Raw genomic sequence first — 17455 nt, 5'->3', positions numbered from 1 at the left:
AGAAAAACTCAATGCTATGGTTTACCATTTAAAAGCAGTTTAAGTTCCAATAATTTGAAGAACCATAGCTTTTAAAAAATCAATACTTAGACAGGCAAATAATGGTGGTATTGGTCTACAGCTAAATGCCATTGTTTGTCACGAAGAATGCAAGCAAGGGAAGCCAAGAATGACCCCCTCCTTTAAAAAACTCCCCCCAATATGCAGGAATTCCAGCTTACCTGAATATTGAGCTGAACCTTCTCCATCTCAACACCCAGGAATTTTGATCTGACATCGAAGATACCCACATCTTCAGTAGATGAGATATCAAATGTAACATTTTTAAACCTAGTGAAGAAAGGACCATTCACACATGTGGAACTGCAAATATATGGTTAAAGCTGAAATGAATGGAATCCTCGGTCAACCCCCTCAGTGAACAGCCTGCTGGGAAAACCCCAGGTAAGTTACCCCAAGTCCCCCATCATCTTTTCCTGATTTGGCTCACGGGAACTAGGTTTGATGGCTCCTGAGGAAATCTGTAGCCCGTAGAGCACTGGAGTAGGTGCTTTGTTACCAAAGAAAGGCAAAAGATGACCCTAGGTCTTAAAGAGCATAAGATACAGTGGAAATTGTATGAGATTCACAGAACTGTAAGTGTTGACTGTATGGCTGACAGGAGGTTAGTTGTTTAGATGGTTACTTTTATGGCAACTTCAAAGAAGAAGAAGCATTTTCTCTGAGTTGGTCTGAGTCAAAGAGAAGGCAGGATGGAATAAATGGAAGGGAAGCCAGGCCTTGGAGGCAGCAGGAGTTACAGAGGACTGTACGCAGTGAGTGTGGCCTCCCACAAGGGGAAAGGGAGTGATGGAGCATAAGAATCTGGTTCTTGAAACCAAGGGTGCCTGATGTGGCGCCTGGGAGGAGAGTTTCTCCTCCACTTCTAATACACTTCTAATACACTGCTGCTGGAGTGGCTCTGACCCAGGCAAGGCACCCTCTGTGGCTTTCAAATGAGAAAAGTCCTGTGTGTGTGTGTGTTTTTTTTAATATTTATTTTTATTTCTTTGGTTGCATAGGGTCTTAGTTGTGGCATGTGGGATCTAGTTCCCTGATCAGGGATTGAACCCAGGCCCCCTGTAACGGGAGTGCAGAGTCTTAGCCACTGGATCCCCAGGGAATTCTCAGAAAGGTCCTGTTTTGCAACTGTAAATAACTCTCACTGAGCAAGACCAAAGGTCAGACTGGTTTTTTTTTTTTTTTTTTTAATTCAACATACTTGTTTATGCCCAGCTACTCGTCTTCTCCCAATTATGGAAGGGGGGATGCTGGACAATGTGGCAGGAGACATATCCTTGCCTTTTACAAAAGGAACTCATAGAAACAAAAGCTGAATTCTGTGGTCGTTCCTAGGCTTGAAACCCTCTGAGGCTGGGGATGGGGGTGTTTGGCTCTAAGCCTGGGTCCCTACAGGTCCCAGCACAGTGCAAAGTGTCCCAGAGCACTCAGATCGTTACTGCTGAATGAATGAGGGCCCTGGCTCATTCAAAGCCACATCACTCCAGCTCCCTGTTTGCCTTTAACAAAATTAATCTATTTTTTTTTCGGAGCTAGGCAGCAACGGTTTCTATCTTGTCTTCAAACCTAAGGAAATACAAATTGATAGAAATAGTAAACCATTTGCTTTGAAAGCAGCAGAAAATAGCACACTGAGTAAAATGTCAATTTTTTAAATCCCACTTTCTTAAAAAGACAAAGCAAATAATCTACTTTTGAAAGGCCTTTGGAAAGGCAGCCTTGCATTCTCATCGCTATGACTCAGTACTTTTGGAGGGAAAGGCGAGGCTGGCAAAGCCATGGGAAACTCAACCTCTCAATCAGTGCCAGGCCTGGTGGGAAGCCCAGAGATTACAATATGTGTGTTTTCTCCTGTCATCTGAAATCAAGGGGAAGCCCTGATAGACCCAGTGAAGCTTTCTTCAAAGGCCACAGGAAGCTGAATTAATGTGAGTCAGATCTGATGTGCATGATGAGAGGGGGCATGTGTTCTGTGCAGATTCTGGGTGCCACTCACTGGTTTGCCTGAAGATCGTCTATGTCCAGGAGGACACCCTTCTCCTGCAGCTTTGCAGCTGTGTACCGCACTGGCTTTGCCCGCTTCATCCCTCTGGGTTCTCCTTTTCCATCAAGTTTAATTGATCTCCGAGTATTTCTGGCAACAGAAGAACAGACCATCTGCCATGAAGGTGGCAAACTCAGATGTTCCTGGCAGTACAGCGGCCAGGAGAGCACACCCCCGTCCACCCCTGGCCTCCAGGTATGGAACCTGGGCAACTTTATATTATGTGATTGTCAGTGACAACCCCATCCCTGCACAGTGAAATCTCCTACTGAACTGGATAAGGGAAAGCTATTTTCAATGTGACTCAAGTTTGAATTACAGATGAATATGCTTCATAACACTTGCATTCTGTTGTCTCAGGAGTATTGGACCACATGGCTCCCTTAAGTCACTTTGCAAGTGAGGTGCTGTGAAATGAACTGTGTACACACTCCTAAGGGAAGGGGTCATTAAAAGTGTCTAGTTTAACAAATTTATACAAACACTAGATGGCCATCCCTGTTCCAAGTGCTTTCTAAATACTGCCTCACATTTACAGAATTAACCTTTCCATGTGTTCCAAAATAAATTCCTCTGTTCCACAGTATTCCATTTAGCTCTCATTACAACACGTGTGAGGCTGGTACTCCCAAATCCCACTTAAAGATGAGAAAATTGAGACTTCAGAGAACACTGGATTGGTTCAAGATCACTCAATGTCAGAGAGAATCCCAATCTATCTCACTTGACTGCAGAGCTTGTAAAATGCCTTGCAGTAGATGCAGTAAATACGTAAAGAAACTCTCTCACAACTTTATTACTACTATATATTAGCTTGATCAACTTTCTTCCTCGCAGGAATAGCACAAAAGTAATTTAAAGGCTGCAAATGAATCAGAACTAGTGGGGTCCAGGTAAATGAGGTTTAAATTTGGTTATATTCCTCCATCAAATCTTCTATGATTAATGAAATTTACTTTTTTGTACAGCACCGTTTTTTAATGTCAATTTGACTACAAATATTACATAAAAATAATGAATTACATATTTAAATGGGTAATTAAAATTTAAGATTGACCTTATCTAGTGATAAGAATAATTATGAGCAAAGAATACTCATTAAAATTGGCTATATTGTGGAAAAAAAAACTAAGATATGTGTGCTAATGGGTAATAGAGAACTGACAAATTTTGTCTTTTGTGTCAATATGACGTTTAAAAACCAGTAAGCAATTAAAATCACTAAGTTGCACTGTGCGACAGCAAGTATCTGGCTTTAAACATTATCAAGCATATAAATACTGTTTACTGTAAATATCCCCAAGGGTAGCTTTCTTTTTTTTTTTAAGTAATAGTGTTTAAAAGACTAAAAAAGAAGGAATAATCAAAGTGCTTCCCCAAGTGTTTAAAGTTACTTTGAAACACAACAGGGTAAAACTAACTTTAATGCCCATGTTTATAGAGAATTAACATGTTTCTAAATTCATTCCTGACTTCTTAGCTCACAATGGCGAATCATAAAATTGAGATTCTAGTTTCTGGTTATGTAATAAATCAAAGTTTGCTACCAGACCCAACCGGAACAGCCCAGGATTGTATATGAATTGATACCTCGTGTAAATCATGACATTACAGAAGAGTATTTGATTTCAACTTACTTTCTTTTTAAGTTGTCTAAACAAGTCTTGATGTAAGTGTCATAATAATTGATTTGCTCTTCAAAAAATGCCGCCTTCTTGTTAAGTGCATTGAGCGTCTGCTGAAGTTTTTCCAGCTCAGCTTTTCGAAGCTTACGATGGATTCTTTGATTTCGAATATCCTAAGGGAAAAAGGAAAGGCCATGGTATGAGATTTAAGCAGGAGTTTGCTTTATAATATTGCCCCTTTGGAACAAGAAGCATATCTAGTACTAAAATCACTCTCTGGGACCGTTACAATAGTTTGGGCTGCCCTGGTGGCACAACAGTAAAGAATCTGCCTGCCAATGCAAGAGAGTCAGGTTAACACCCCTAGAGAAGGAAATGGCAACCAGTCCAATGGGTAGAGGGGTCTGGCGGGCTACAGTCCATGGGATTGCAAAGAGTCGGATCTGACTTAGTGACCAAACAACAATAACAGTTTATTTTAGTCACCTCATTTTAAACTCTCAGCACCCAGATATTCCCTTTTTACTTTAGAACTGGGAGTGTCCATGTTTTACTTTGAGATGTAAGGTTGATGGAAAAGCGAAGAAGCAATTTTAGAGTAAGTATGCAATTAATCTAAGGAGAACTAGTGTTTTAAAAAGTGTACAAGCAAGACTTTAGCAGGAGACAATTTCTTCAGAATGTTTTGAATTATATATACTTTGGAGAGTGCTTTATCCTGAAAAGTGTTATATTTCATCATTACATTCATTTTCTTTTCTTTCCTTTCTTAGCTATCCTGCCAGGATTGTGGGATCTTAGTTTCCCGACCAGGGATTGAACCCTGGCCCTCAGCAGTGAAAGCTCAGAGTCCTCACCACTGGACCACCAGGGACGCCCCCATTTGTGAAATAAATTTTTTAAAAATATACTTTTTAATCTGAAAAATAGTTTCCAACATTTGCACAAACAACAACTGGGGTCTCAAGACTGACTGAACAAATTCAACATGGATAACTATTAGTTGGATTTAAATAGAGTTCCTAGAACATGAAGTTGATCAAGCTGCTTATGGCTTGAGAGAGACATAGTATGGTTAAACTTACAAACATATAATTCTTTTTTTTTTTTTTTTAAATTCTAATTGGTAAATTAAGGAAATGTTTAAGAAAACAGTTTATTATTATTTTTCCTTTGTGGACAAATTAAAAACCATTTCTTTTAACTAAAAATTCATTAAGTAGAATCTTTGAGGGGATGCCTTCATGATAGTTTTTTTCTTTCTTTAAGACAAAAGCCTCAATTTCTCTAATGTACATTCCCTAAGAGAAGTATTTTCCAACCCAGAATTACAGAAAAGGCACCACTTCCCTTGAATCACTCAGGCTGGAAGGAATAACCCTATTGCCAGTAATGGCCATAACTTTCCATGGAAGAATAAAGCTGAGTGCACTTCCCTTTCAGAAGTTAATTCTTTTTTTTCTGATCATGTAACTGTCCTTAACCTCCAGATCCATTTTAGTTTGCATATTTGGACAAAAGAAAACAATGAAAAAAGTTTTTTTTAACCCAAAATATATACTTCCTTATCCTTGGCAAACAGATCTAGCCTTTTCCTGTGATGTTTCCTTGCACTAATTTGATATCCTTTTCTCAGGAAGTTTCTCAACTGTAAAAATATGGGATGAGAAAACAGAAACTAACTTTGAAGTCTGAACTGCATTCAGGCTAAACTAACTAGAGACAAATTCTCAGGGACATGGAGGTATCATCTCAGTGGCAGGTCCTATGGGCAAGAGGATTATATGACAACTTGAGTTATTACTCAAGAGAGAACTCTCCTAGAAGTGTCACTTTTAAACTTAGTAGGTATTGTTTAAAGCAACAGATGAAACTCATCTATTATGCTTCCTAAGCATTGATGTCTGGTATGTTTCAGCTCTTCTGACAATTTAGGGGAGTTGCGCCTGAATGCTCAGCTCAGTGTCCTCAGAATGTCCAACTCTTTGCAGCTGTACAGACTGTAGCCTGCCAAGCTGCTCTGTCCACAGGGGTTTCAAAGTAAGAATACTGGAGAGGGTTGCCATGTCCTCCTCCAGGGGATTTTCCCAACCCAGGGAGTGAATCTGCATCTCCTGCGTTTCCTGCATTGGCAGGCAGATTCTTTACCACTGGGCCACCTGGGAAGCCCCTTAATTGGGGGAGTTGTGGTTATTCTCTGTTAAACGTCATCAGCTGCTTTGAAACCTTAAAAAATCTGTAATATTGAGGAGGACAGGAACCATATGTATATAACTATGAATCTTTCATGTCACCTACTGAGTCCCAGCGTATGAGCAATGATTAGCACAGACAGAGGATAAGATGGTTGGATGGCATCACCGACTCAATGGACATGGGTTTGGGCAGACTCCAGGAGTTGGTGATGGACAGGGAGGCTGGTGTGCTGCGGTTCATGGGGTCGCAAAGAGTCGGACACGACTGAGTGACTGAACTGAATTGAACTTAACGCAAAGCAGAAAGAATACTCTTCCCCACAACCTTGGCGATCTTATTGAGAATGTCTTGGTATTTGTTTTTGGATGACACGTGTCCAGTCTGTTCCAATGTCCGAAGATTCCTCTGGATTTTCCTCTTTTTCTGCTCTAGGGGCAGCTGTGCATCTTCAACCATAGACCGGCTCTGCTTCATGTCTTCGGGAGTTCTGGAATCTAAAACCGCGCGGTTCACCATGTCTGAGGCATGATCTGTCTCCTGGAAAGGGAACATCAAGATGTTGATTTATCTCTGATGTCCTGACCTCACAGGTTCAGAAGCTGCACAAGGTAAACCAGTATCAAAATGAACGAGGTCCTCAAGCCAAGGTCCGGAGACCAGAATCACATGTTCCCCAGGGGTTTTGTGGCAGGGTCTTTGGGAAGGAATTACTTTGTTTTCCCGAAAAACAGAGCAGTGGTGGCAGGCCTACCCTGAGCAAAATTCTAAATCATTATTTTATGGTTAATGTGATAAGTTATCTTAGTAACAGATGTATTACAAGGGATAACCAGCATTTTATAATTCCCTGGATGGAAGGATTTCAGTATTGGATAGGATAGTCCAGTTGAGAAAATTAAAACTAGATTATCCATTAAAACGTGGCCACGAGAACCCTGAACATCCAGAACCCAGTTGAACGCTCACACACGAGCCATATTTATGGACATTTACAAGCCGTGAAGGCAGTCAGAGAGACCTTTGTCCTGGTAAAGCAATCATTCTCAAACCATGAACTCTGAAAAATGTGCACGGTTTCTTTGAACCAAAGAAATTAAGAGTACGCTAGCACAAAATATGTTTCCAAATAAATGATGAGTAAATGAATGAATCAAAACAGTTTGGATAGTTTGTTTAAAAAAACTATACAAGAGACTAGTGATCTTCACATGTCACTGTACTAGAAAATTGACTGACACAGTAGACAGAGTCTAAGACTATAAGTGTTATTACACACAGGAAAGACAGATCAACCTTAAGGACACAGTAATAGTAAGCCAGGTCAGTAGTTAACAACAACAGTAGCAACCAATGTTGTTGAGCACTTAGTATGTAAGAGATATTATTCTACTCATTTAACATGTTTTAACTGAGTTACTCCTGAATTGGGTACTATTATTATCATTCCCATTTTACAGGTGAGGAAACTGAAGCATAGAAATATTTCTAGGTGCCTATCCTAACACAGGTGGGAGGTATAGAGCTACCTTTGATTTTGGAAGTCGGCACTCTTGGTGACTATGCTACATTTGGGGGGAAAGAAAATATTCTTAATAAAATATTAAGAGTTAAAATTCTCATACTCAGTACTATATTTTACCCACTTTGGTTATATATACTTTTATTAAAACCCATGACATAACAATTTCTTCACAACCAATTAAGAACGATTCAGGGAAATCATGTGTAACCCAGCTAAAGTTCCAAAAAGTACAAAAGTACAAAGAGGTAATTTAATTGATAATCTTGTTAGTGTTTGTTTAGGGAGTGGCAATTATTGAAACGAAAGCAATAAAACTGAAATTAATTCAGAACAAACTAAATAATGATACATTTTGAAGGATGCTGATAAAAGTTTAATGCAAGATTGTTATGAAACTTATTTACACCAGGATAATGGTGCTCTGATCTAATGGACTCAAGATGTTGGCTTCTGAAGCATTTGAAAAACAGTTTTAATGGGTAAGGCACTTGTTCATTTCTTCAAGTCGGCAAAAACACAAAATATGAAAGGTATTTTTCTATATCCTGTTGACCAGAACAATTCCTTAAGTGACTTATCTGCCTATCCACTGCAATGAGTAGTCTTCATTTTTAAGCAGTCCATTTTTTTCCCCTTTGTTCCCTACACTCACTGTTCAAAATTTACCATGAACATTCAGAGGCTCTGAAATACCCAGAACTAATCTTCTAGTCTAGGATAAGATTATTTAGTATACATTCAGTGCCGTATTTTCCTATTTCATTTCCGTTGATATTCCATGGATTTTCTATATAATTGAAGTCAGTTCACTGAAATTTTTACTTCCAAACTGTGTCAGATAGTTTCTCTGAGATAACAGCAAACATTTGGCACAAAGATTTGTTACTAAAATCAACACGTACCTAAGGTACTTATTATTTACACTCTAAAGGCCAATTACCTGTTTTGCACTTGCTGGTGTCTCTAAGATTTCTGTCAGTGTGCTTCCTGGTTGGTTCCGGATCACATCAATGATCAGTTTTTTGGTCCTTACAAAATAGAGAAAGGAGAGACAGGCTTTCAGACAGCAGTCCTGATGCACAAAAATCTGTTTCTCCTGAGGCAGTGCAAAGATGAAGCTTCAAAGAGAATCCTTAAAAATGGAAGCGTCTCGCAGAACTTCAGGATGTCTGCTTTAAGGCTCCCCAAAGTTCATGAATGCTTGATAATCAAAGTCTGGGTTTTACACGCTTGAGGCCGTCGGATTATAGGGGCTTCCCAGGTGGTGCTAGTGGTAAGGAACCTGTCTGACAATGCAGGAGACATTAAGAGACCCAGGTTCGATCCCTGGGTGGGGAAGATCCTCTGGAGGAGGGCATGGCAACCCACTACAGTATTTTTGCCCGGAAGTCCCATGGAGAGAGGAGCCTGGTGGGCTGTGGCCCACAGGCTCACTCAGAGTTGGACACGTCAGATTACAATGTCAGCATCCTGGGCACAAGGGTGTCATAACTACTCTCTCGTTTTCAATTTCATCTGCGCTTTTGGGCCATGCTGTGGCAGCCGGTGGGATCTTAACTCCCCAACCAGGGATGGAGCCCGCGGCCCCAGCAGAGTAAGCTCGGAGTCTCAACCACCCGAACCATCAGGGAAGTGCCCCCTTTCTTCTTTTCAGACTGAGACTACTTTCTGATGACCAGGAGGAACAACTGGGCTCATCACTCTGGAAGGAGCAAGAATAATATCTAATGTCCTGACTTTAATAACATTTAAACTTCTGAGCCTGTTGAAAACATGATAAGCTACTGGGAGCTAGACCAGCTGTTACTGTTGATGCTCTAAGAATGTTACGAAACACTGTGAAGGCCAGTGGGAGTGCAAGTCCCGTGTGGGCTGTGAAGGTTCTGGCTGCCAGATGACACAGCAGCCTGGAGGAGGGGTGGTTGGGAACTCGGATCTGGTGGTGGGACTAACCCATTGGTGAGGGTCCCTGGCCTCAGGTGGGAGAGAACAAGAGAGATGCTCCGTAACAAGAGCTGGAAAACCACTCTGTCAGTGCCAAAACTATGTATTTTTTCATATGTGTTCTTTAGGACAACCAGCCATCCTTTCCTAATTAAAGATCAGGTTATGTAACTATGTACTAAGGCTTTAATGTAAAAGATAAATGGTCAAGTATGCTCCCTTTTACATAAGTAGGAACATTATTGGACAGTGTCCCTTCAAAAAAAAAAAAACGGAACATAAACAGAAGTCGCCTTAAATTACAAACAGGTCTAACCAACATCTGAAGTTTCATTCTTGTTGCATTGAACCTCAGTTCCTCTCTCAAGGCATACATGGTATCACAGGATGATGAATTTCTTCCTCAACTACAGCAGGAAACATTCATACGGCATGAAAATTGGAAAAGGAAAAGAAAACATCATTCATGTTTTGAGTTCCCAAGGCGGGGGACTGCTCCCAAAGGATAAGAGGAAACTCTCAAAGGAAACTGCAGATATATTATTCTTGCAAATAGGATAAAATCCAACAAGCCATCTGTAACCATTATTCTTCTCCTTTCTTATTTAAGTCTGTATGAGAAGAATGATCACAACCATTTCCTCTGGCCCATGAGCTTTCACCGCCGGGGATTTTCAAGCTGTCTGGGAATGCACAGAGAAATGTTGCCCTAGAGTCAGAGGTGGACATACAGCTCATTCCAGCCATGTGCGAGACAACCCTGCTCCTGAGAGCCAAGAATCTGTCATCTCCCTCCCCACTCAACTCCCACCTCCAGTCATCATTATAAATATCTTAAGTGGAAACATCCGGTTAGAAATAAAAGCTCTGGGTGATTTTAAAAAATGTTAACACTTATTTGAAATAATATTCTAGGAACGACTGATGATATATGATTCCGGGAAACTCTTTGGAGAAGCTATCTGAGGACCAGCACGACCAGGGTCACTCAAGTGTGCCCTCGTCGGGACAGAGAATGTTTATCTGCTTGGGAGTGCCCGGAGGACAAACTGCACACAGCCTTTCTCTTGAAACTCTATTTTACATCAGGCTTCCACTGGAATCTATTCCCAAAGTTTCACCCCAGACTTCTTACATGTAAATAACTGTCCAGTTTCATGACAGGGAAATCACTACCTTGCCTTGCATAATGGTTAAAGACACTGGAGTCAGACAGATCTAAGGTCGAACCAAGTGTGTGGATTTGTGCAAATGATAAAGTCCTTGGAGGTGTTTTTCTTTTTTTTCCTTCCTATTCACATAATGGAAATCTCTCAGGACTGAAAGAAAGATGCATGTACATCCCCTCCTTAGAGTCTGACGTGTAGTCAGCATTTGCGTGGTCACTAAAGCACCACCTGCTGCCCACGATGACAGCCACTGGTCATAGGTGGCCAGTGGGCACTTGAGACATGGCTGGTCCAAACTGAGATATGCAGTAAGTGCAAAACACACACCAGATGTGGAAGGCTCAGGATGCAAATGGAATGTGTCATGTTGCTGTCGTTCAGTCGCTCAGTCTGGTGGCATACCAGGCTTCCCTGTCCTTCACTATCTCCCAGAATTTGCTAAAACTCATGTCCATGTTTGGAAGGCTCATTATGAAAAAAAGGAATGTGTCATATACCACTAATAACTTTTTATACTGATTCCATATTGAAATAACAATATTTTGGATATATTGGGGTAAATTAGCATATTAGAATTAACTTCACCTTTTTAAAATATGGCTTCCAGAAAATGTAAAAGTACCCGTGTGGCTCACATTAAACCTCTCTGAGATGCAAAGCACTGGAGCAGCCCATTCCTGGACACGAAGCCCACTCAGAGAGGCCTGCCTTCCAGTGCGGTCCACTCATTGGACTCAGTGAGTCACAGGATGTCAGCGCTGAGGGGGACCTTTGGGCAACAGTCCAATCCCTGGTTTTACAAATGAGTCAGCTAAGCCCTAAGCAGCTCCATTGTTATAGAAGCTCACATTCTATTTCCTAGAGTTGCAGGGAACAAGCTGAACTCCCTTTCCTCCTCATCAGCCCCGCACCAACCTGCAGAGGCTGCCAGGACTGTCTTCTTCCCCTCTGCTACCACTTCTCTTTTTCCCAAGCGAAACCCCTCAGTTCCTTAAGCCTCTTCACAACAGGAGTTAGAGAGTTTCTAGTCCTGCTCACATTTCAGTCAGACAATGAATTTATGCCACATTCCCCCACCACCACCTTAATGCAAACACAATATGCTAGATATGGTCTGACCAGCATGAATCAACTGGTTAACGTTTTGGCCCCATGGATGTTCAAACAATAGGTGAGACAAGCCGATCAAATCAAGGACTCTGCCATCTTCCCTGAATGAGTAAAGTTAAGAAAAAATGCAATACACCAGGGAGTTTATTTGTCATAGCTCCACTCAAATCCCACGGTCAATAAACGGGAGTGCACGGTGCTTGTAAATGGGTGTGGTCCCTTAGGTTGGACCACTGCCTTCGAAGGGCGTCTGTCATTACCCCTGGTCAGGACCATTCCTGAGCCTCCCCGTCTGCCGCCTGCCTTACAATGTGCCCAGGGCTGAGAAGGAATTGGTGTTGATGGAAGGTAAAAATCATGTGATTACACATTTTTATCACCAGGCCTCGAATATCCCCTTAGCCACTTAACTGCTCGTGCCAGTTTGGACCAAAACCAGGGAAACCTTTCAGCTGGATGACAGATGCCTAAAGTGAATTATGTGATAGGAAAAAAATTCTCAAGCGATAACAAGCACTCAGGCAGTTAAGTATGAGTAAAAGCCACAAATAATGCTTTCTACTTATACACGTGTACTTCCAGAGCAACACGAGCTTAATAAAGGCCAAAAGGATCACATGCTTTAAGTTAAACCAAAAGTTATAATAAGAGGGATTTACAACTGTATAGTTCTATATAATTTATAAGGTGTCGTTGTGTGACCTCACTCACTCATCAGAGCTCTCCAGTCCCCATCTCCCCTCTTCCCCATTTAATGGATAAAGGAAACAAATACTTAGGTGATTTGATCAGAGTCCAACTGCTAATGTGTGAGATTGGGGCTGTAACCCCGGGTCTTCCTAGGCCTCCCCAACCAGGCTTTTTCGTTTGTTCTTTTAATACCACCATGCTTGGTAGTGAGGTGGTGCAGTGGTGAAGAATCTTCCTGCCAGTTCAGGAGACTCAAGAGACTCGGGTTCCATCCCTGGGTCGGGATGATTCCCTGGAGGAGGAAACGGCAACTCACTTCAATATTTTTGCCCAATAAAATCCCATGGACAGAGGAGCCCGGTTGCAAAGAGTTGGACAAAACTGAGTGACTGAGCACATGCTTGGTAATATCTTCAAAATGGCAATATCCCAGACTGACACTGCAGGCAGATTCTTTATGAGCTACCAGAGAAGCCTATCTTAAAGTGTACATTAACGGAATATCAATGGCCTGTGATATAAAGCATGTCAGTGACTAGATACTTGCTTCCCATTATTTTAGAATTTAATTTCCTCACCTCAAAGATAAAGACTGAGATACACAGTCTCCAAGCCCCCATCAATGACACCTTTTATAATTATCTGTTAGTAACAGGATTTTGAAATATATACTTAAGGCATAATGTATTTGGAAGTAAGGCTTGCTTCACATCATGGAGTGAACTCTACCGACTGTTTTGAGCAACACCCAAATTCCACTTCTGAAGAAGGCTACTTGGTCAGTCTTGAAGTTGTTATCCACAACGAGCACTGGCTGTTTAGTGAAGGGCTCCGCCAAGACTAGGATCTCAAAGTATGCCCGGAGGAAGGCTTTCAAGACCCTAGAGGCCAGTGAATGCAGTAAATTATTGAATCTATTAAAAACACTGGCCCAATGGCCTTTTTTATATAAATGGAAAAGTTGATCTGACAGTTCCAAGGAATCCCAGGCAGCCAAAAGAATCTTGAAAAAGAACAAGTTGCAGGATTCATACTTTACAATTTCAAAACTTACTACAAAGCTACAGTGTGATAAATGTAGTGTGGTACTAGCATAAGGACAGACATATAGATCAATGGAATAGAATTCAGAGTCTAGAAAAACCGTACATGCATGGTGGATCGGCTGTTGACAAGGGTCTAGACCATTTAATGGAGAAAGACTAGTCTTTTTAAGGAATAATGGTGGAAAACTGGACATCCACATGCAAAAGAATATTTGGGATCCTACCTTCCACCATACACAAAAATTCACTCAAAAGGGATCATAGCTGTAAAAGCTGAAACCATGGAACACTTAGAAAAAAAACATAGAAGTAAATCTTCATGATCTTGGATTGGGCAATGAATTCTCATATATGACACCAAAAGCCCAATAAACAGCAAAAAATAGATAAACTGCACTTCATTAAGTTAAACAACTTCTTCTACAGAAAAGGATCGTACTAAGAGAATAAAAAAGACAACTCCCAGAAGGGGGGAAATGTTTTCAAATCATATATATGATAGGGATTTACTATCCAGAACATTTAAGAACTCTCACAACTCTGCAACACAAAGGTAAAAATTCAGCTTAAAAATGGGCAAAAGACTTTAACGGACATTCCTACAAAGAAGACATAGAAATGACTGATAAGCACATGGCAAGATGCTAAACATTACTAATCATTAGGGAAATGCAAGTCAAAACCACAATGAGATACTACTTCATGCCCACTAGGATGGCTATAACAACAAAACAAAACAGAAAATACATTTTGGTGAATTATGGAAAAACTGAAACCTTCATACCTTGTTGGTGGGAAAAAAGTCTGGCAGTTCCTCAAAACAGAGTTACCATATGACCTAGCAATTCCACTGCTAAGTATACACCCCAAAGAACTGAAAATAAGTTTGAATACAAAGTTGTATATAAATGTTTGCGGTAGTACTATTCACTATAGCCAAAATGTAACAACCACCCAAATGTCCGTGATAACAATGGCATATCCATACAATGGAATAGTATTCAGCCAAAACCACGCTCAATGAAGGAAGCCAGACGCAAAAGGCCGCATCTTGTATAATTCCAATTATACGAAATTTCCAGAATAGGCAAGTTTGTGGAGACAGAAAACAGATTAGTGATTTCCAGGACTGGGGAGCAGGGTCTGAAAAGGTGCCCCGGAGATGACTATTTAAAGTAGGGGGTTACTTTGGGGGTGATGACAATATTCTGGAGCTAGATAGTAGCGAAGCTTGCACAACATTCTGGATGTATTAAGCGCCACCAAGTTGTACATTTAAAAGGTTAGAATGGGGACTTCCCTGGTTGTCCAGTGGCTAAGAGTCCACGCTCCCAAGGCACGGGGCACAGGTTCATCCCTGGCCAGGGAGCTAGGTCCCACAACCAAAGACCTCGCACGCCACCATGAAGACAGAGGATGCCACGCGCCGCAACGAAGACCTGGGGCAGCCACATAAAAACTAATACTTTTGGAAAGAAATGTTAGAACGGGTAAAGCAACCTCATTCCAATAAAAATTAATTTTAAAAAAGGTTAGGATGGTAACTTTTACGTTGTATTTTACCACGAAATGCAAAAGTAAATACATGAAACCGCTGGCTGGGGACTAAAGAGTAGACAGTACTTGTGTCCGTCCACCGTGGGGGAGACGGGCCAGGGGACCCACACAGGGGCTGAGAAGGCTGAAGAACGCACCAGGCCTTCCTGGCCAGGATGTACTGCTCCCAACAGGGCTGACTTCCATGGTTTCGCTTTCAAAATGTGAATTCCCCAAATTCGCAGAGATGTGGAGACTCGTAAATATACCTGATGTTCAGGCTGTCTGATATTTGAGACCATCCCAGTCATGATCTTCCGTTCATTAATGCCGGCATTTGAGCTGACTGCATTTAGAAAATGGAGTTCTAATACCAGACAAAACTAATTATGAAAAAATTTCTTCCTCTTACTTCTAAAAGACAAAGCTTATGAGATCATAGGATAACGGCCCGATTGAATTTACATGGTGGAACCACAGCAGCTGTGTCTCCAGTTACCTCTGCAATTGGCACATGCTCTGAGGGGCCCAGGGAGCAGCCTCCACAGTTTTCTCCCTTTTTGCTCTGCTGCCCTGTCGTAAGTTGCCTCCCTGCAAGTGCAATCTGACTTGGTCGCCGGTAGTTGAAAGCAACTGCCTTCAACTCTAATGAGGCCAAGGTTGTGCAAGAGTCCTGCATCTGTCCTGGGTCCTGCAGAAGAGCAGTGCTATCCATCGCACTGCAGACCCCTGAAGGCAGGTACTCTTAAAGGACCTGCTTACCCCTGGGTCCTCAACTTCAAGCCCAGTGCCAGTGACACAGGCTGAAACTCAAGTATTTGGCTATCTAAACGACCAGAGCCTTAGAGATAACTGGAGCACAAAATAAGCAAGCCTAGTAGAAGCAGCACATATGCAGGTACTTAGCACACTGGGTTAAGCATTTGGTGTTTTTTTTTTTTTTTTTTTTTGCCATTTTCATGGGATTGAATATCTGGAAAAAATCAACTAGAAATGAGTGCTGTCTGAGGCATGTCAGTGGCAGAAGAGAAAGCTCCTGCTGCCAATGAAAACAACCTCAGAACTCAGGACATGTAACTTGGGAGTCATGTGTAAAGTATTATTTAAATGTTTATTTCCTTTTGCCCCCATTTCCCACTTCCATTTTCTACCTCACCCCAATGTACAACTGTTCTAATGTGCAAATACGAATCCATTTGATTCTGTTAGTTCTTAAAAACTGTACGTTGGGTGAGCCCCTGGTTTTGGCTTATGACATTTCAGTTCATGGTGATGGACCATTCTCTCTTACTCTGAATATAAAGGACTGATGTACAATGTCTTCGAGGCCTTGACAGAGAAAGTACAGTATTGAGGGTATGAAAACTTCATGTGAAATCTTCAAGGACAGGGAGTTGACTATAAAGTCAAAGTTGGTCAAGTTACCTAGGCTTAGTTTAATAGAAAAGATGTCTAATAAGTCAGAGAACAGCCTTATGTCTTACTGTGTGTGACTTTTATGTTACTGTTTTCTACCAGAAAATAAATTAGGTAGAAGGTATTTCCCTGAACTTCCTTGTTCTTTTGACCACTGGAACAGTCATTTCCTTTCAGCTACCTGAGGACTTTCATAGGCTTAATTATTCATTTCTTAAAGGGAAGGAATCAAATTACTACCAGGAAAACTAAAAAACAAGATAAGCTTTAGAAAGTAGTATAATATTTAGGTCTCTCAAATTATAAAGAATCTATTATTCCTGGTTAGATTTTTGATGGATAAACACACTGTTTTTCAATATTTGGGCTTCCTTGGTGGCTCAGTGGCAAAGAATCCGCCTCCAGTGAAGAGATGTGGAGATTCCCTGGAGAACGAAATGGCTCTCCACTCCAGGATTTTTGCCTGGAAAATCCCATGGATGGAGAAGCCTGGTGGGCTACAGTTCCTGGGGTTGCAAAAGAATTGGATACAACTCAGCGACTAAAACAACAAACAACAACATTTCAATGTTAAAAAATGACTTGAAAATTTAGTCTAATTTGAATTTGCAGGTTTAAGATGCGTAATTGGGACTTCCTTGGTGGCCCAGTGGTTTAGAAAAAGTGAAAGTGTTAGTGGCTCAGTCGCGTCTGACTCTTTGTGACTCCATGGACTGTAGCGTGCCGGGCTTCTCTGTCCATGGGATTCTCCAGGCCAGAATACTGAAGTGGGGAGCCACTCCCTTCTCTAGGGGATCTTCCCGACCCAGGGATTGAACCCTGGTCTCCTGCATTGTAAGCAGATTCTTTACTATCTGAGCCACCATAGAAGCCCAGTGGTTAAGAATCTGCCTGCCAATGCAGGGGACACTGGTTTGATCCCTGGTCCAGAAGATCTCACAGGCCGTAGGGCAACTCAGTCCAAGCGCCACAGCTACTGATCCCAGACTCCAGAGCCCACGATCTGCAGCTACTGAAGCCTGCGTGCCTAGAGCCTGTGCTCTGCGACAAGAGAAGCCACCGCAGTGAGAAGCCTGCGCACTGCAACCAGAGAACAC

The 17455-nt window shown here is 41.6% G+C and overlaps 1 protein-coding gene across 2 annotated transcripts in view; it reads right to left on the bottom strand.

The window, feature by feature from the left end:
- IQGAP2 (IQ motif containing GTPase activating protein 2) overlaps nt 1-17455 on the bottom strand; it is a 308957-nt gene that overhangs the window by 4447 nt on the left and 287055 nt on the right. For both annotated transcript variants that reach the window (XM_002690436.6, XM_059890756.1), the window contains 5 exons: nt 8388-8475; nt 6250-6462; nt 3742-3902; nt 2057-2194; nt 222-330 (listed from right to left, as the gene is read on the bottom strand). In XM_002690436.6, the coding sequence (XP_002690482.3) occupies nt 222-330; nt 2057-2194; nt 3742-3902; nt 6250-6462; nt 8388-8475 (709 nt within the window). The remainder of the gene's footprint in view (nt 1-221; nt 331-2056; nt 2195-3741; nt 3903-6249; nt 6463-8387; nt 8476-17455) is intronic.

The sequence above is a fragment of the Bos taurus genome, chromosome 10 (assembly GCF_002263795.3).
Source record: "Bos taurus isolate L1 Dominette 01449 registration number 42190680 breed Hereford chromosome 10, ARS-UCD2.0, whole genome shotgun sequence".
NCBI classification, from domain to species: domain Eukaryota; kingdom Metazoa; phylum Chordata; class Mammalia; order Artiodactyla; family Bovidae; genus Bos; species Bos taurus.
Note: the sequence above shows the minus strand (reverse complement) of the source record. Positions and strands in the feature narration are given on the sequence as shown.